At 34.8% G+C, this 20,261-nt stretch overlaps 1 protein-coding gene across 5 annotated transcripts in view; it reads left to right on the forward strand.

Moving 5' to 3' along the window:
* The window catches only part of tasp1 (taspase, threonine aspartase, 1), a 158,997-nt gene that overhangs the window by 21,321 nt on the left and 117,415 nt on the right, over positions 1 to 20,261 (forward strand). For all 5 annotated transcript variants that reach the window (XR_005630844.1, XR_005630845.1, XR_005630846.1 and 2 more), the window contains exons 4-7: positions 1,447 to 1,515; positions 1,773 to 1,893; positions 6,655 to 6,739; positions 8,217 to 8,296. Coding sequence is in view for 2 of the 5 variants with exons in the window: in XM_039738087.1 (XP_039594021.1) it covers positions 1,447 to 1,515; positions 1,773 to 1,893; positions 6,655 to 6,739; positions 8,217 to 8,296 (355 nt within the window). In the remaining 3 variants the exon portion in view is untranslated. The remainder of the gene's footprint in view (positions 1 to 1,446; positions 1,516 to 1,772; positions 1,894 to 6,654; positions 6,740 to 8,216; positions 8,297 to 20,261) is intronic.

Genomic DNA, 20,261 nt, shown 5'->3' on the forward strand with positions numbered 1-20,261 from the left:
TGACTCTCAAAAGACATGTTCTCTAGCCTTAAATTTCACAGTGTTTGATTTTTGAGTTTTTTGGCATTCATGTTGACTTATTTCTAAAAGAAGTGAATAAAGTATGCAGTAATTGTTAAAAATTATTATTTCACATATTTAAATACAAACAAATTCAGATTCTGGACTTAAAGTTTATCATCCTCTGTATTTTTGATTGAGTTAATGCAATCAAATAAATGGACTGTATCTTGTCTACCCAACACCGATGATCAGGGAAGTACAACTGTGTCAAGACTGAGGATGGAGTGATCTCCTACGTAGGAGGACACTAGAATGTTTGACAGGCAAAAATTGTATGCCAACTTCATAAACAACTAACAGCCAGATTAGTGTGACAGGGAAGCTAGTGGACATGAATGTCTTATAGAGCTGGCCTTGGATATTACGGCTAACGTACAGACTTCAGTGATCGTGTTTTAGTTAGTCCTTAATTGTAGCACTAAGAGGTGTGTAGACAACATTCTAAGACATCATGTAGAGTTCTTATCCACTAGTGAGGATAAGGTGGCTTGAAGGTTCACCTGTCTTTTCTTTTGACTGGCAGATGTGAAAAGTATCTTTGAGGTACCCTGGTCAACTAAAATTTGCACTTTTTCTTCAGCTTGATATAATACATCTTATTGATGGCATGAATTTATCCCAAAGATTCTGTTTGTGCAGTGGGTTGGAGACCTGCTGCAGTTGCTGTGTCATCTATGATGAAAAATAGTTGCATGCTTTTTTACACTAGAATGGAAGCTGTGTAAAAGTAGACAGGTTTAATATTTATATTTTGATCTTTTTTCTATTAGTATACTGCTGCTGGGTTATGTGAATTTCCTCTTGGGATTAATAAAGTGTCTATCTGTCTATCTTCAAAACCAAAGAGTTGTAATAATTACCTTGCATAAATGTTTTAATCAGTCTGGATTTATGCTGATCTCCTTCAAGGTAGCCTGGGAAAGAGATATTCTTCAGGGTCTAATTTTCAAGATCAGGAGTGTAACTTTTGACTACAAGTATTTTGAACAACAAGTCTAGTTGGTGTTCTGAAGACCTTGCATTTCTTTTTTGCATTTGAAGAACAAAGGATGTATAGTGTTGTTCACTGCATTGCTGGCCACTCACCTATTCTTGGTACTCCTGTAACCATCATAGATGAGATCTATACTTGGTCTCAGTCCTACTAGACTGCATACACAACTGTGATTGCTATGATGGGAGGGAACTTTGCATTTCAGTTGTCTTGATTTTTGACTGTCTGTTACTGTATGTCCCTCACTTTCATGCCAGCCATAATTGTTCATATTGAATCATGCAATATAGTTCTTTGGATACTATGAAGTAGAGGCATGGATGTTAGTAATCAGCCTTTGATTTTGATTTTTTGTTGAAATGTGTTAAAATGTCAATTGCTCTTTTCAGGCAGTTGAAAAGCTTAAGTCTGGTGCACTTGCAGTTGATGCAGTAACAGCAGCTTTGATCGTTTTGGAGGTAATTGATATTAATCTTATTGTATGTATATATTCAGTTTTTCCCTTACTGTTTAACTTGGGTTGTTCCTCGGTTACGTAATTGTTTTCTGGTGAAATAATGAAAAGATTTACTACATTATATCTGTCAATTTGCTTAGATCAGTCTGTTACTTTTAAATTGAAGTTTTTTTCCTTTTTAAATTGTTAGAGTATAAAAATAAAAACTAGTATGTTACCAAAACAATAAATGTGAAAATATATTTTTTTAATTTACAGGATTCTACTTTTACCAATGCTGGGACTGGTTCCAATTTGAACCTGTCAGGGGACATTGAGTGTGATGCAAGCATTATGGATGGGAAGTCCTTGCATTTTGGTGCGATTGGGGCACTTGGTGGTATGTAAATTAAGATTAACATTTTCATCATTAATGGGAGAGTAAATGTTTCCACAATTCCATCATCCACAATCTTAAAAAAATGTCATACATTTGTGGCAGTAATTCATTGAAAACAATTGTAGATTCCCTATTGTATTTTAATGCTTTTGGAGAAAATAATACAAGACACACAGTTTGTCATGTCTCTTTTTCTAATAGCACCTGCTCTTTTAGTACTGCTGTGTGTGACTTTTTGGTTTTGCCTATTGGAACATTTATGACAGTTTTCATGAATAATATTGCTACATATTGTCTACATTTTTAAATAAAGGTGAGGAAAATGTATATGAAGGATGATCAAAAATCTTGAGCCTGACCTATTAAGAGAAATATTGGTAAAAATCTATCTTAGGCAAAGATCAAAGAAAAAAAATAATAAGTATTTAAATACCAGTAGCCCTCTTTACTTACTGTACCACAATTGTGAAACATGCATAATTGTAATTAAACTGCATTTAATCTAATAAAATGCATTAGTAATGTATCAGTGTTTTCAATGACCTTATTGTATATTCTCTTTTTTAAGTGCATATGTTTATAATTCAGAATGCGCCTACTGTCGTCTCATATCTTTTTGTTTATGTGTCTGTGTCCTCAGTAAACATGTCAGATCCCAGGGGATCAGTTTTGTTGAAATCTGATACATCTATTGTTCAAGGAAGTCTGTTGGGAAAGTTTAATGGCCATTGCAATATTTTTCATAGAATGTGCTGGAAAACTTTTTGAAAATTCAAAAACTTGCATATTGACATTTTTTTTAACTATTAGTCTTAAAACAGGTAGATATTCTCTGCAACTTCAGTAGTTTAGTTCAATACCTGAAATTGACCTTACAAGTGGTTATTTTAACCTTTATGACCACTCCTGACAGATAAACCTATCTCTTGTACAAGTTAGTGAAATGATGGGAGGGGTGCATGTGAACCCCTATCCCACATTGTTGTTTTATTGCAGAATAAGAAATAATTTTGCTTTTTAAAGGGCACTTTTTCTTTCCACTCATTGAAATCCAGGGAGAATTTTAGAAACAAATGCTTGCAATTTATAAAATATGCAGAATAAAAGTTTACTTCATCAGAATATTGAATTTTTTTTTGTTTTTAGTCTCACCAAAAGCAGAAATCATTGCAAATTGAGCACAGAGTTAATTAACTTTTTCTTTTTATTAAAAAGACATTGTCAAAAATATAAGCAATACTGTATATGGAAAAATGTAAAAGAAAACATGTTTCATATGTATCAGTGGCACTGTAGTGTGTGTATATATATATATATATATATATATATATATATATATATATATATATATATATATATATATATATATAAATATATATATAAGTATATACATATATAAATATGTACTAGCATAGTTCTGTGCTACAATTTCCACATTTATTTTAATAATGGGACCCAGTTTAATATGTTTTTCTCTAGTTAATTTTTGAATTCCCAGTGTTGCTACAGTTTTGTTCTAACCAATTTCCCTGTCAGTGATCTCATTATTCAATTAGTTGGTCTTTTCATATTTTATTTTCAGTACAAATCCATATTCTTGGACAAAGTGCTGATGGTGATGTCCTGTAATTTATAAGCAGGTCTTCATAATGGGAATCGCTGTGCCTCCTGTGACATGGTCACTAGCACTCATGTAATACAACCTAGCAACCATTTAATTACTTACTAAAATTCAAAAGTGGTGGTGTAATGAACTTAAGAATAAAAAAAGAAACATTTTACTCAAAGATTTTAATAAAACACATAAATGAAAGTCAAACTTCAATTCAGCTTTCAAAATGCAAAATGAAAACATTTATCTCAGGGAAAAAAAATAGTACGGGGAGAACACAGATATTTTCAAATTCTTAAAATATAAATTCTTGCTTAATAAAAATTGAAAATTTAGCAAACCCAGTTTTACAATTTGTGAATTGATATCAAAATATAGAAACTGGTATTTATAAGCTTACTTACAGTGCTATGTAAAAGCTTGGGCACCCTTCTGAGGTTGCATGATAATTTTCTCTGTCATCATAAGAGAAATGTAAACAAAGTGATGTTTATCTGACTGAAATTCTCAGTGTAGCATTGTATAATAAAATGTAAAAAGCAGGAGACAGAGCTGGAGGTGGCAGAGTTAAAGATGCTAAGATTTGCATTGGGTGTGATGAGGATGGATAGTATTAGAAATGAGTACATTAGAAGGTCAGCTCAGATTAGATAGTTGGGAGACAGTTCAAGTCAGAGAGGCGAGATTGCTTTGGTTTGGACATCTGCAGAGGAGAGATGCTGAGTATATTGGGAGAAGAATGCTAAGGATAGACCTGCCAGGCAAGAGGAAAAAGAGGAAGGCCTAAGAGAAGGTTTATGGATGTGGTGAGAGGACATGCAGGTGATATGGGTAACAGAACAAGATGCAGAGGACAGAAAGTTATGGAAGAAGATGATCTGCTGTGGCAACCCCTAATGGGAGTAGCTGAAAGAAGAACTACAAGAAATTATCATAAAGGTTTAGACTGTCCGTCTCCACAGTCAGAAATGTAGTTAGGAAATGGAAGGCCACAGGAACAATCCTTTTGAAGGAAAAATGTGGTAGGGCCAAGAAAAATATCTGAAATGCTCAGCCGAAGGCTGGTTAGAATGGTCACAGACCACCTTCAGAGAGCTAAAAGAACATCTGCCTGCTGATGGTGTCATTGTACATCGTTCCACACTCCAGCGCACTTTGCACCAGGAACAGCTTGGTGGAAGGGATATGTGCAAAAAGCCTTTTCTGAGTTGTCACCACAAGATGAGTCACATGAGCTATGAAGAAGTGCATTTGACAAGCCAGGAATACTTTGGAAAAAAATGCTCTGGACAGATGAGACTAAGGTAGAGTTATTTGGTCACAACCAGAGGCGCTAAGCATGGTGAAAAAAAAAACACAGCATTCCAGTAGAAGAACTTGCTGCCTACTGTAAAATTTGGTGGAGGGCCCATCATGTAATGAGGCTGTGTGGCTAGCACAGGTACTGGAAACCTTGTTAAAGCTGAGGGCCACATGAATACCTGCCAGTATCAGCTGATTCTTGACAAGAATGTTCAAGAGTCAGTTGCATCAGGGTTGGAGGTTTCAGCATGACAATAATCCAAAGCTCCATTCAAAAACTACCAAGGAATTCATACAGAGACACAAGTATGTTTTAGAACGGCCATCCCAGTCCCCAGACCTGAACTGGCTATTCACGGTTGGAAGACATCAAACTTGACTGAACAGGAGGCATTTTGTATGGAAAATTCAGGGACTTGTCAGTGGCTATAGGATGCATCTACAGGCTGTTATTTCAGCAAATGGATGCTGTACTAAATATTGATGGAATTATTCATTTGGGGCACCCAAATTTATCCACCTGCCTATTTTTGTTTAATTGCACATTAAATTGGTTCTGTTGGTCCAATAAAATATTTCACTACTGAAATCTTGCTGTTTCTATTATATATAAAATATGTTAAAATGAAGTTGCTGCCTCAAAAGCTTAGAAAGTTATAAATTGATACAGTGATTTTTATCAGGGCTTCCCTAACTTTTACATAGCACTGTATTTAAGTTAGGAGTCCATTTAAAAGCAGAACATATTTTGAGAAATCTGTAGCTAGAATGTGCCCCAAGGACTGCACTTGAAAACTACTGATTTAGCTGGTGAACTGCTGGTTTCTTTGCCAATTGCCTCTCATTATTAATTGGCAACTGGTAAAAAGAACAAGCACTTAAAACATACTGTAGCAACTTAGGACAAAAAGAAGCATTTAAGTGTTGGGTGCCCAAACAATCAGGTTAGCTGAAATGAAAAAACAAGAAACAATTAAAACCAGAATTCTGTAGCATATAAAAAAAGAAGCAATTAAGGATAGGAAATTTTAACAGTCAGGTTAAAAGAGAGTAATAACTAACGGATATTATTTTGAAACTTGATAAGGAAACCTTTCCACACAATGGCCTACCCAGAAAATGGGAAAAAAAAACCCAAAAAGCTTTCCAAACCCCCTTTAACCTGTGGAACTCATGAAAAAAATCTAAATTACTACTTAAAACATGCCATTGTTACTAAAACATTGTAAAGATTTTGCCAGGCTATTCTTTTAAAAAAAAAAAAAAAGAGGCAAAAAAGTATTTCTGAATCACAGAAATGTATAAAACTACTGAACAAGGAGAAGTTAAAAAGTATGTATTATTTAAAAGTAATTTTAATTTGTGTGATTAAACAGCTTACCTTTTTCAATAAATTGGAATCTGTTAAATCTTTACAATGTAGAAATACTACAGTTCAAGATTGAAATCCAATTAGTGAAAAGTAGGATTAAAGATGGTTGTGCCTCCCTCACAGGTTAATGAATTTCTATCCATTTGCAGACTTAACATATCTTTGTGTTTCCATTTTCCTAGCTAAGAATTGCAAAGCCAAAAGACTGGTTAACTTAATATATTAAATTAACATTTTTTGCCAGTCTGCAAAAGACTGCACAGTTAAACTAATTAAAAAAACAGGCATACAATGGAACCAATCTATTTCTTTATACTGTATGTTATATTCATTTCTCCACCTGTATGTAATTTTGAGCATGCTTCTCTACACCTACCTGAAATTGTCAAAAATAAAATATCTCAAATGTTCAGAGATGTCCTTTCCTGTGGTGTGCTTATGAACTTTCTTCTTATGTGTTTCATTCTATGTTTAGGAATAAAGAATCCAGTTTTGGTTGCAAATCGACTCTTGAGCGAAGCTCAGAAAGGGAAGCTGTCAGCTGGCAGAATTCCTCCTTGGTAATGAGTTTTTTTTTTTTTTTAAATCAATTCTCCTGGAGTTTTATGTTTGAATTTGATTTGTTCGGCACTATTTATAAAGCAAGATGTGTTTATGCTGTTTACTTTTTCTCTTTCTTTCTGGACATTTAAGTGAATACCCAATTGTTTTGTTCTTGAAACTTTTTATTTGCTTAAATTATGTAGTATGTAATTTGCTGAACACGCCTTTTGACACTGAAAAACTCTTTCTGGAGAGCAAGATACTAAAAAGTTCAGCCTTAGCCATTTACATCACTGTTTTCATAAAAGCAAAGCAAGTTAAGGCATTCTTGTTTGAGCAGAGTGTGCAGGAGAAGACCTCGGACCTTGGATTATCTAGAGAAATTCTGTAAAAAGGAATGGTCTCAGATTTCCAGCTGTTATTTCTCCAGCCTTATAAAATGTTATAAGAGAAGACTCATTACTGTTTTATTGGCAAAGGGTGGTTATACAAGGTATTAAATGCAAGGGTGCCAATAATTGTGACACGTGTGGTTTTTTTAAAAATAGTTTTGTATGTTGCTGATGAATGATTTTTTTTTCCCCCAAAATAAATTTACTACAGTAAACTTTTGAATTCTTTCAGTTTTTTCAGTTTGAGGTTAAGGTTGTTCACAAAAAATGTGATTTTTTTTTTTTAATAACATTTTTTACTCATCTATACCAGGGGTAGAAAATAATGGGTCTCTGTTTTGGATCCAATGGACATTTTATGATTGTAGGATACAAAGAAATTTTGCACTTTAATTAGGTGATCATCTTCCTAATTATAAAACTTGATCAATCTTTTTGTTTTTCCACATGGCTAATAAAATGATTAGTTTTATGGTATATCTAGGCAGTGTTTCTTTAGTTTTTATTTGAAGTCCAATTTATTAAACCCAACTACATATTAAATAAAGGAAAAGCGATGTGAAGAATTTGGATTCTGATATGCTAAATCTTCATTCCAGATCATTGTATTAAGCCTTTGTGAATTTTCTTAGGCTACTGTGTAAATGTAAGACAGATAAGCACATAATAATTTAAGTAGGGAGTTCAAAATGAAGGGAATAAGATCTGAATGTCCAGGGAGTGCTATAACATGTTTTTGGTCTTTGCTGCATTATGAAGTGTAGAAGAAAGTTTCTGTTAATGTACTTTGTAAGTATTACAGGACAGGTTTTTCTCTTTTGTTTTATACTGTCTTTTAATATTTTGAAAGGTATTCTATACTTGTATGATAGTCATTTGTATGATTTTTTTTACTGATGTTGCTGCGCTTCGTTATAAGGGTGTTTAATTATTGATCTTGGTAAATTACTACCTCAATATTTCTTTATTCATATATACTTTAAAAAGTGTACTGTTTATAGTTGTTTTTCATATAGTATATGGTAAGAGATTTGGTTTTAAAATGATTTACATTAGTTACAAATAAATTACAATGAATAACTGAACGATGCATTTTTGAAAGTTTTTTAGTGGGAAGAGGAGCATATCAATGGGCCCTGGACCATGGGATTCCACCATGCTCTCTTGACAAAATGACTACCAGTGAGTACTCAGCCATGTGCATTATCAGGCTCAGTATTGTGGTGTACTATTACTTAGCTGTTCATAAAATGACATGTATCTTTCTTGATTAATGAAGTTTTGAAAACTAAATGAAAAGAAAGTACACCCTCTTTCAATGGTAAGGTTTTACTTATCAGGACATAATAAAAAATCATCAGGGGCCTCATGTATAACGGCGTGCCTAGAACTCACACTACAACATGGCGTAAGCACAAAAGCGGGAATGTGCATACGCACAGAATAATCCAGATGCATAAATCTGTGCATACGCAAACTTCCACGTTCTTCCGCTACACGTGCACACGCCTGCTGTCCCTCCCCAACTACTCCCAGAATTATGCCTCTTTGAATATGCAAAGCAATATAAATAGCCCTTAAGCTCAGCCTTCTGTGAAAAGACAATGGGAAAATATAAGAATTTCAGTGAATACCATATGGAGGCAAGGAAAAACGTACTATTTGTTGGTTTAAACAGTGGTACAAACAACAAAAGGAAGTTGATCGAATAACAGAGATATCAAAGTCACCGTGAAAAGGCGAGTCGTAGCCCACCGTCTGAGTGTCATATAAAAGCTTATTAGGGTACAGAGAAAAAAAATAGGCACACAGTGGGGAAAAAAGCATGAAATGTCAACATTAATCTCAAGATTTCCGCTTTAATCGCGTAGTTTATTTTGTCATTAAAGTAGAACATCATAAACTTCTTAAAATCGTTTAATTTACTAGTTTCTCAAATCCCATTGTAACTAAAGTATCACGTTAAATGCTTTATTTTGTATTTGATCTTCTATGTGCTCTATGTGTGTGAATCACTATGTGCTTCTGGGCTTTCTCTTCCTCTGACAGGACACAGAATCCATTACATTTGTGATATTACAGCTCTCTGAATAATTAACATACAGAGATGTATACGTGATATTTTCATGATGATAGGAGTTAAATCGTGTTATTAAACATGGGAACACAGTGGCGCAGTGATTGTTCATGTTTCACGCAAGATGCTTGCTGTGCCATGCATGACCTTCGATGAAATACTTTATTGTAGCAGTACTGTCTCTTTCAAACGTACTAACCTCTAATTTCTGTCCTTACTTTTCTTTCTCCAAATACCCAATCGCCACACAATCAGCTCTGTAATAGAAGTTAAGCCATCTGTGAGCTTAGAACGCCGGTTCTTCAAAACTTTTAAGAAACATTGAACCATCTTCGTAGTACGTGTTTAATTTTTCTATCCATCTATCCTTCCCTTGTCGTGCCAGCACAAGCAAGAATATAGCGCGAGGCAGGAACAATCCGTGAACGGAGCACAAGCTCCTAGCTAGCACTGTGGCACTGTGTCCTGGCATGTTTAATTATTAGCAATATAGATTATTTAAATGAAGTTTTATCTGTATAATATAATAAACATATTTTGCTGCATTTCATCTTAAAATGATATCGTCATCATATGTAAATACACGCTTTATAAAGTGGTTCAGGTTGTGCAATATTATAACTGTATTGCAAGTTTACAGTGAAGTAATTCTACAAGGAGCACTTGATGGACTGATTGATTGTGTTTATAGTTCTTGGGATGAAACTGTTTCTGAACAGCGAGGTCCGTACAGGCTTTCAAACATTTGCCGTGTGAGAGCCGTTCAATAGACAGCATGGCTGAGGCAGTGTGTGCTTGATGCTGTTTACCTATAATTCTCTTTCTCAGCTTCTGTACAGCTGTGATTCCCCACTCAGATACAGTGATATAAATACTGTGAGTGGTGCAGTGAGAGTAATATGGAAAAAGATGATCCGCTGTGGCAACCCCTAACGGGAAGAAGAAAAAGGTACAATGAGAGTAACCAAAGCTAAACTGTATTTAGAATAGTTTGACCATTCCGTGGACCATTATATTGTTACTGGTTAATTACAATCAGATGCATTAAACTAATAAAAAATATGTGGTTAATTTCAGCGTATTTATAAAGCCACGTCAGGGATATGTGTTCTGAAAAAGAAAGGGTAACCAAATAGGAACAGTAGCACTGCTTTGATGCTGGGTGCTGCCAGTCTGCAAAACCGAGTGGAGAACTTGCGTACAACATGTTATGCGGTACTGTGGAAATGTGTGTGGCTTTACGCAAAGTTTAGGTTTTATACATTGCGATTTGAGCGTGGAAACGTTCATACGCAACTTTTTGTGCGTATGCACTGTTTATACATGAGCCCCCTGGTCCTTAGGAGGTCCTAAAATTAGGTGAATACAACCTCAGATGATGAACAACAAAACATGACGCAGTGTCAAATTGTTATTGTTTATTTTACAAAAATTAACTAAAGTGCAGATGCAGTGTGTGAAAAATTAAGCACCTCTTTACTGCTTCCATTGAAATTAAGAGGATAAGTAGCAGCCAGGTGCTGCTAATCAAAAGCACTTGATTAATTGATCGTCAGCATTATAAAAGCGAGGCTTTAGCAGTTTATTGATCTTGAGCATTCAGGTGTGTGTTAACACAATGCCAAGGAGAAAAGACATCAGAAATGATCTTGGAGAAGCACTTGCCGCTGCCCATCAATCTGGGAAGGGTTATAAGGCCTTTTCCAAAATTTGATGTCCACACAGTGAAAATGTTTTTCACAAGTGGAAAACATTCATGTTAGTTTCCAGTCTTCCCAGGAGTGGATGTCCCAGCAAATTCATCCCATGTTCAGACTTTGCAATGCTCAGAGAAACTGCAAAACACCCAAGAACTAAATCTCAGATTCTACATGCCTTAGTTAGCATGTTAATTGGTAAAGTTCTTGACAATACAATTAGAAAAAGACTGGATGAGTGTGACTTGTTTGAAAGGGTTGCCAGGAGAAAGCCTCTCCTCATTTAAAAGAACATGGCAGCACAGCTTTTAGGCTTGCAAAGCTGCATCTGAAAAAAAACCCACAAACCTTCTAGAACAATTTCCTTTGGATAGACAAAACCAAAGTGGACATTTTGGCCTTAATGAGTAGTGCAACATTTAATGATAACTAAAAAAAGAAAATCAACACAAACCCCTTATACCACCTGTCATGGGTGATGGTGAAGGAGGTGGTGATTTGGGCTTGTTTTGCAGTCACAGGACCTGGGCACCTTGCAGTCATTAAGTCGAACATGAACTCCTCTATATACCCAAGTATTCTAGAGTCAAATGTAAGATCATTTGTCTGACAGCTAAAGCTTGGACAAAATTGGGCCATGCAACAGGATAATGATCTCAAGCACACCAGCAAATGTACAGGAGAATTGCTGAAAAATAAAAGAATCAAGGTGTCGCAATAGCCCAGTCAAAATCCAGATCTCAACCCAATTAAAATGCAGTGGTGGGACCTTAAGAGAGCAAATGCCTGCAAACCTCAATGAACTGAGCAACGTTGTAAAGAACAGTGGTCCAAAATTCCTCCACAATAATTTGAGAGACTGATGAAATCATACAGAAAACAATTACTTCAAGTTATTGCTGCTAAAGGTGGATCTACAAGCTATTGAATCTTAGAGCGTACTTAGTTTTTCACACATGGCTTCTCCATTTTGGCTTCATTTTTGTTAAATAAATGATGACATGGTGGAATCTGTTGTGTGTTGTTTTACACATAATAAACCTAATTTTAGAACCTAGGTGGTAAAGACCAGATTTTTTTATTATGTTCTGATATGTAAAACTAAAGAACTCAAACAGGGTCTACTTTCTTTTTCACATGACATTACAGTGTTCTTGCCTGATTATGTAAATTGGCACTTATTAATACAGTACACATTGATAACTCAAAATAAATAAAGTAAGATACATACAGATACATATTTTTAATACTTTTTAACTACAGTATGTACATAATTTTATATGTGCCAAGTATGTGAAATATTTGGTTTCTGTGCTAGTCATGTATTGTCTAAAACAAGCACCATGTTCTTACAAAAGGTTGCCCATAATTGTATCTTATGCCAAAATACTATGAGCCAGGGGTAATTTATAGACTTCATAGTTAAATCAACTGATCTGAGGCCGTATTCTTTGGATGTGCTGATAAAAAGACATCCTGAGCACTGGTAATTTTGTTGATTAAAAGCTAAGATGAATAACACTTGTCAACTTTTTTTCTGTGACGAGAATGTAACATAAACTTAAATGCACCATCAATGACTAAATCCTAGACAAATGTTTTTAAAATCATAGTTGATGAAAAATAAACTAAATGAAAATGTTACAAACAGACAGCTGGACAATGAGCGAAATTTAAGCTTTTTGCACATCTCTGGCAAACATGACATGGTCTGCCACCAAATAACGAGCATGAATGCAGTGGTACAATTTGAAAAACTTGTATGCACACTTTTAAGTGTATAACACTTGCTTGGGCACCATCAGAAAATCACATTAGCCGGAACCCTGCTCTACTAAGCGACGCTATGACGGCCAATGTGATTTTTGGGCAAAAAACTTGTTGGATATATGGACAAACTTTAATTACAATGCTGACAAAAATAAAACCCAGTGTAAACGTGTGGAATGAAGCTCACAGGAAAGAACACCACAAACCTGAAAAGTTTCTAGAGGCGCACCATCCTGGGGCTAATGCCAAGGTATGTAATGCTATTTAGGTGGCGACTTCCCCAACGTCAATACCATTACATCTGGCTGTCATTCACCCTGCTGATACAAATGTGTCAAGTATGAATTGGGAAAACATGATTATTAATGGTGGGGGGAAAAAAGAGCCATTACACAGACGCAAAGGATGTTGTTATTGCCAGTTTTATCCTAATTACGAGTTGCTTAAGAAACAGATTTGTGCAGCTTGGAGAGAGCAATCAGATGCGCTCGGCCTCAGATGTGAGATGTAACTGTTTAGCTTGTAATGTCATGCATTTGGTACAGCAGATAAAATGACGGGTGGATTAATCGCTTTTAATACAGTGTCCTACACAGTCCTGATAAAGGAACGCATCCACTTACACATACGGGCACAGTCATTTGTAGTGATTAAAAAGTGAATATTTGGCTTGTATACATCACAGATGAATTAGGCTGTTCCATTTATTAATACTAACATGAAATGTATTTAGGATCTCAGTGCTTGAAGTACATCGCCCAATGAATACGATATGTACAGTAAGGCAAAACTGCACTGCTTCATTCCTGAATACGAATATGCAAACATTAAATTTGTGGTGTTTGGTTTTTGAGGGCAAATTAATGTTTATGAGAATAACTCCTAAAATGTGAAGAATATAGCAAAAGCATGTATGTCATAAATTAGAATGGTATGTTCATGATTGTAATGCAGTCTCTCAGTTTGGATTAACTGACTACAGGTAACTTTTGTTATTCTGGATTTACACACAAGCTAAGCAATAAAAAAGTCTGATCATTCATGTCAGACAGCAAAGGCTCTTTTACAAGAGTTCTGAATTATTGAATCAATTTAAAATAAGATACTCATTTATTAAATGTTACTCTTTAGTAAGTTTTACTGTGCTAATGATGTAAATATAAGTCTTAAAACAGCAAATGTTTTTTTTTTTTAAGTGTTTTGTTACAAAAACAGATTTTATCATTTTTTTTAAATGTAAATTACCTCTGCTATTTTGAAATTCACTAATTCAACATTGGGCGGCACGGTGGCGCAGTGGTAGCGCTGCTGCCTCGCAGTTTGGAGACCCGGGTTCGCTTCCCGGGTCCTCCCTGCGTGGAGTTTGCATGTTCTCCCTGCGTGGATTTCCTCCGGGTACTCCGGTTTCCTCCCACAGTCCAAAGACATGCAGGTTAGGTGGATTGGCGATTCTAAATTGGCCCTAGTGTGGGTGTGGCTGTGTGTGTCCTGCGGTGGGTTGGCGCCCTGCCCAGGATTGGTTCCTGCCTTGCGCCCTGTGTTCGCTGGGATTGGCTCCAGCAGACCCCCGTGACCCTGTGTTCAGATTCAACGGGTTGGAAAATGGATGGATAATTCAACATTCCAATATAACAATGTTTATATTTTTATTTTAAGTATAATTGTAATCAGTATTTTTCAGTTGCTGGAAAAAAAGATCCAAGAACAAATTTAAAATGTGCACATGGTCAGATAAATCAGATAGTCCATCATGATCTTATTCTTTATAAACCCTGTGTTGAAATTAAATGTGTGCTGCTTGGTCTAGCCTTTTTTGGTAAAATCTTATAGCAGCATAACTAATGCATGTTGAAGGCCAGAAAGCTGTGATGACAGACCAGAGCGGCCATTATCTGACCAGGATCTTTTGGAGTTAATCATTTCTACACCTACTCTTCATTTTATGTTCAATATTCACTACATGTGGTTTGGCTCATTCCTGTACATGTTAGTCTAATAGCTTAGAGGTACAGTATGTTTTCTGTGCATATTGATATGCAAAACAAGGTATCCATCTGATTTTAACTGATTCATTTACTTTTACTTTTAGCTGACTAAAACTGATTTACTTTTTCTGAACTAAAATGTATTTTTTTAGTTGACTAAAAGTAATAATTAAATAACTAATATGTGAGTAAAATTAAAATGCAATTTATTCAGAAGACTAAAACTAAATCAAATTATATTGTCAAAATTAACACTGGATTCGAGTTGTTCATTGATCATTATTTGCTGGCCATGCTTTGAGGGTCCATTCACACTTGAGCTTTGTAAATTTCCAACTTGTGTTTGGCGTTTTTCATGGTTTCTTGAAGCGGTATCAAAGAAACTTTTTGCAGTGAGAATATGGTTGACATAATTTTCTTTTACCTTTTTTTGTTGAAAGGCAAAGTCCTCTTTTATGACTTTTGTGCTTTTTAATCCTAATGATCACAGTGCCAAAAAGGAGGCATTGTCAGTTTTGATAAGTGCAGATATTGGGTTCACCCTGTTCTATAGCAGAGTGAGTCTAGTAGTCATTTCTAGGGTCTCTATGAAGAACTTTGGGCAGCATCCTGAAAAAATACCAGGATTACACATGGGTATCATAAGTGTGTAAATACAGTGATATGTGATAGTGTTTTTATTGTATTTATGCAAGCTTATTCCCACTACTCAAAAAATGCATTATTTTAACAAAAAAATAGGCCCGCTGTTGTTAGTGCAACACTGTGCACATGCATGATCTAGTCACCCAGTGATAGCCAGTGTAGTGTGTAATCAAAATGACAAGAATTGAACAGAGGTTACTGTATATTCATATACATTTAATATTGTATGTACTGAGAGATCAATTTAATCTGGCCAGTTTAGGGTCTTAGGGAGCTCATGATTATTGAAGCAGCACTGGGTGTAAGTTAAGCAAACATGCTGGACTTTACAACAGCCCTTTGCAGGGCTCAGTCACACAGCCAATTTATAAAAGTGTGTGCAGTGAGCAATCCAGTAACAAACCCATCAATAAATTGATTGTTCAGTATTAATTCTGTAATTATATATTTTGATGTAGATATTTTGAAACTGTGTGTTCTGGTGGTACAGCAGCCAGTGTTAATAACCATGGTCTCAGGTTGGGGATGGTAAAAAAGCATGGTTGTTATTTACTTCACAGCATATCAAGGACAAGACAAATATTAGTAAGACACATTACTAGTACGAGTTATCAGTATTAAAGCTTATCCACAGATAAGCACATTTATTAACACCAATTATTCCTCATGCAGAACTTGTATTCTTTATGTTAAAATATCTGTTCTAAATGTACTAACTTTCAACTAAATTAAAACTAAATGTGCACCTGTAACTTTTGTTAACTTCTTCTCTCTTGGTTAGAAGCTATTTGCACATCTAACCTCTTCCTCAATAGGTGTCGGTAGATAACCAAAGCACACATGTACATTATGATACCAGTGTTTTTTTTTTTCCTTTTGTAGATTCAATGAGTTGCTTCAGTTCTGGTTCATTGAGGAGGAGGCAGTGACGTCCTGTAAAAAAAGCTCTCAGCATTTTACAGACATTACCATTAATTTCAATGCAACAAGCATTTTGCTGAAAATACTGGAAAATTGCTCTCTGCTAGGTGTGAATAGTGTCATTGAAAATATGGTTATAGCAAATAACCTTACAAGTAATTTGGGAGTGTACTAGTATGTGCTAAAACGCTTGAAAAAAGCTTAGGTGTGAATGGGCACAAAGACCAGTGGTTTGTCATGGTTTATTATGCTAATGGTTGCTTGTGTTCTGTACATTCTTCTGTGGAGAATTAATTCCTTCGTATAAAAAGAGGTTGGGGATGTGAAGTCTGAAGAGCCTCTACAGCAGAAAGATAGCCAATGCTCGTTTAAGATTTGTTTGTTGAGCACAAGTGATAAGGGAAATTGGCAAATTATCAGGAGGCTCTGTAATTTGGCTGTGGGATACGAATGGGCACAAAGGCATCATCTGCAGAGGTCACTAAAGCAAAAGTCCACTTGTTGCATACGTTTGGCAAGGCTAATATAAATTTATTGGTGCAAGTTTGGAGCAGTTCAGTCCCTGAGGCAGTAAAATAGCCCTACAGCATAATGACAACTCATCCATGCTTTGAATCAAGCTTTAATGTTGGTGTGCTGTATTGTAAAATTTCTGATTCTGCTATGCTAAAACTAGTCATGCCTTACACTTAATCCATTCATAAGGGTCACAGGGAAACAAAGTCTATCCTAGCAGCACTTATCATACTGCATGAACCAACCCTGAAAAGAGCTCAGTTTAATTAAAAGATACCTTCTACATCAATGCACTCATACCAGGCCAGTTTGAATTGCCAATTAATCTAATCCTGAATGATTTTGGGCTGTAAGTGTAAGGCCTTTACAAATAGAGGGTATGCATTATCTAGGTTAATGTTACCAAAACTTCTTTATCTTAGTATTTTATTTTATTTTGGCATAATTGAGTTATCACTTGCATATTCAACATTGCAAAATTATAAAGTTGAAATGTAAGGTTCTAAATGTGTATTTGATGTGTTTTTCTGTTTGGTGACAATTTATACAATGCTACAGGACTGCTTAATTGGGACATATTCTTTTTTTATTTACATTTTTCATTATTCATCTAATACAGGCTGAAAACATACCTCATTTTAGTTTGAAAATGAAAATAAGTAGAAAATGATACCTACAACAAAAAAGCCAACAATTATACCTGTATATCCAGCCAAACTGAAAGTCTGAATTATCAATTGGTCACAGTTTGGTCTTGCATTTAACGCTTAAACAGGATTAAAAACCACATAGCCTTTGCTTTATACCATAGCACATTAGTGAAAAGTAAGACAAATGTTTAGTCTGATGTGAAGATGGCACATAGAAAATTATCTTCAAGTCTGCACCAAAAGCCTCAATCACTTTGGCTAACATACAGATGTTCAGTTTAATACACATCACGGGGACAGCTTAATCCCAGTATTGTTGCATTTACTATAATGTAAGTGAAGGTTAACTTTAATTTGTATTATATTTTAACAGTTTACATGTTTATACACAGCATTACACTTAAGTCTATTAATAGTTCTTCCTCTGTTACGATTTTGATGTGCAGTCTATTTAATGCATTTTAAATGTTAATTGATTGGTCCAATTAAATCTAAATAAAGAAATAAAAGTGTGGCTGCACAGCGCACTCGGTGCTAGTTTGAAAAAAAAATATCAAAAGAGAAACTTAATGTCAGACAGCACTCTCTTCCTAAATATAAAGATCACATTATTAAATGCATTTACCATCACTGGGTCTTGCAAAATGAAATGAGTTTTCACAGGTTCAATTTTATAATTTGTCCGTATGCTGAATGTTTATTACCACACGTCTTAATTTTTCAACTCTGCTTTCTCAACCACTAAATTGAAGAGTGTCATATACGGCCATTAGAAAAACAGCACAAACAGGCAATGGTGTGTTGAGAGCATGTTGTAAAATTGCATGAATATCCTTCAATTAATGGGTTTATTTTTTTTCATAACAGCTTGCCCTCATACTTTATTTTAAATATTTTTATCATTTCATCTTTGTTTCATCGTTGTTAAAGAATACCTACATTAATGCAGTAATGCTGTATGAATTTTAAGCATACCATATTTTAAATAGCCAACATTGTTGTGGTTTTGCAGTCAGTTACAGCAACTTTGTGCATTGATTGCGCCTACCTTAAGTTTTAACTTCAAATGTGTAGGTCATACACTTGGCGGTGAGGATGTGGGTTGGTGGTGGGTATTGTTACCCTTTAATTTCTTTTCAGGTGCTTATTTGCATTCATTATTGTCAATTTTAAAGCATACACCCTGTACTGTTATGGTTCCATGCCATAATAGAAGATGCCACCAGAATAACACTATATAAAATGAGAAATTACTGTACAGCAGTAATGCTCTTCCAAAGCAGTGAAAAATATGTTTTCTTAAATAGTGTTTTTTTTTCTTTTCCAAAATGGTTGCTTAATTTAAAAAAGGTTGCTTCTAAACAAAGGAGTAGCCAAGAAAAATGCAGTGACTCTATATGGTTAGCTTTACATTTAAGGTTACACACTGCACAAATCTGTTATACTTTTGCTAATGCAATAGTATTTTGTTTATTTAGATTAAATTAGATAAACATTAATAACCTTGAGAGGAAATTTAAAAATTTAACTAGATAGCTTGTACATATACAAAAGTGACTAAAGTTAATATGTCATTAAGTGCAGTAGTATATTATTAAGATTAAATTAAAATATAAAAGTATGATGACTGGTAAATATGAATGTACTTTTACAAATAACCTGTTTTGTAACAGAAATTTCGTATAATTGATACTACCCTGTTCTTCTATAATTACTACTATATTGTGATTTTAGATATAAAGAGCCTTTTATGTGTGCTTATTGTACACAGCATAAAAATAACACTTGACACTATTTAGCTCAATGTTTTGACTAATTTTACTAGTCATATTTATCAAATATTATATATTTTAAGGTTCCTTTACGAATGATAACTAAGCTCAACATGATATTTAATAAAGGCAGTGTTGAAATTGTTTAGGGTTATGTATAGCTCAAAGCAAAAAAAAAAAAAAAACAATGATAATGATAGTAAAGTTATTTATATTGTGGAAAGCACTTCTGTCGTCATGTCTGGTTGTCCACATGAAACAATTTGTCTGTCAGAGGACTGATTTTGATGAAATTTGTCGCAATAATTCTTCAAGAAAATTTGTTGGAAAAATTCAATTTTCATTGAGATATTTCAAATACAACACACTGTACAATGTTTTGAAACTTCAAGAATTCTAATAAAAATATTTAGCAACTTCTTTGACTTAAAACAGGGAAATTTTCATTGCAACTTCACCTACGATTTAGTTTACTGTTTCAAATTTTTCTGATGGATGCTTCAACTTGTGTATTTTTGTCTTGTACCTGTTGGTACCCACTTCTGATAACAAAACCGTGAATTACCTGCAGATTTATGCATCAGCTTCTGCTTGATATGCTGCCCCTAGAAGCGGCTCATGTGGATGTTCTTCGGGTTGCTTGGTCCTTGTCAGTGTAGATCATTCCTCCTGCTTTTTTAATATATAGAGGGCAAGTTACATGATATTTATTAAAGTAAAAAAAATTGCAAGCAACTCAAATTATGTAGAAATTAATGAAAGGGGAAATGATCTCCCTAGTCATGGTGTGTTGATACATTATGCATACAGTGCATGAATGCATAATCGGTTTCATCTTTTTAAAATTTTTAAGAAATTTAAGGTACAATAAACAATAGAACTTCCACAACCAACAATTAACAATAGGACATCTGTTGTTGCAATTCATTCATCACTTAAAGTGGAATCTGATGTTTATGGAAGCATTTGAGCCACCACAAGTCTATTTTTAGTGTTTATATACCTAACTAACTCATTATTACATCCTGGTATTATTACAACTGGCCTGGGGTGGTGAAGCAGCTGCCACTCCATGGTCTTCATCACATGTGACATCAGAGTGACTGGCCGGAAG

This window comes from Polypterus senegalus, chromosome 16, assembly GCF_016835505.1.
Source record: "Polypterus senegalus isolate Bchr_013 chromosome 16, ASM1683550v1, whole genome shotgun sequence".
In the NCBI taxonomy this organism is placed as follows: domain Eukaryota; kingdom Metazoa; phylum Chordata; class Cladistia; order Polypteriformes; family Polypteridae; genus Polypterus; species Polypterus senegalus.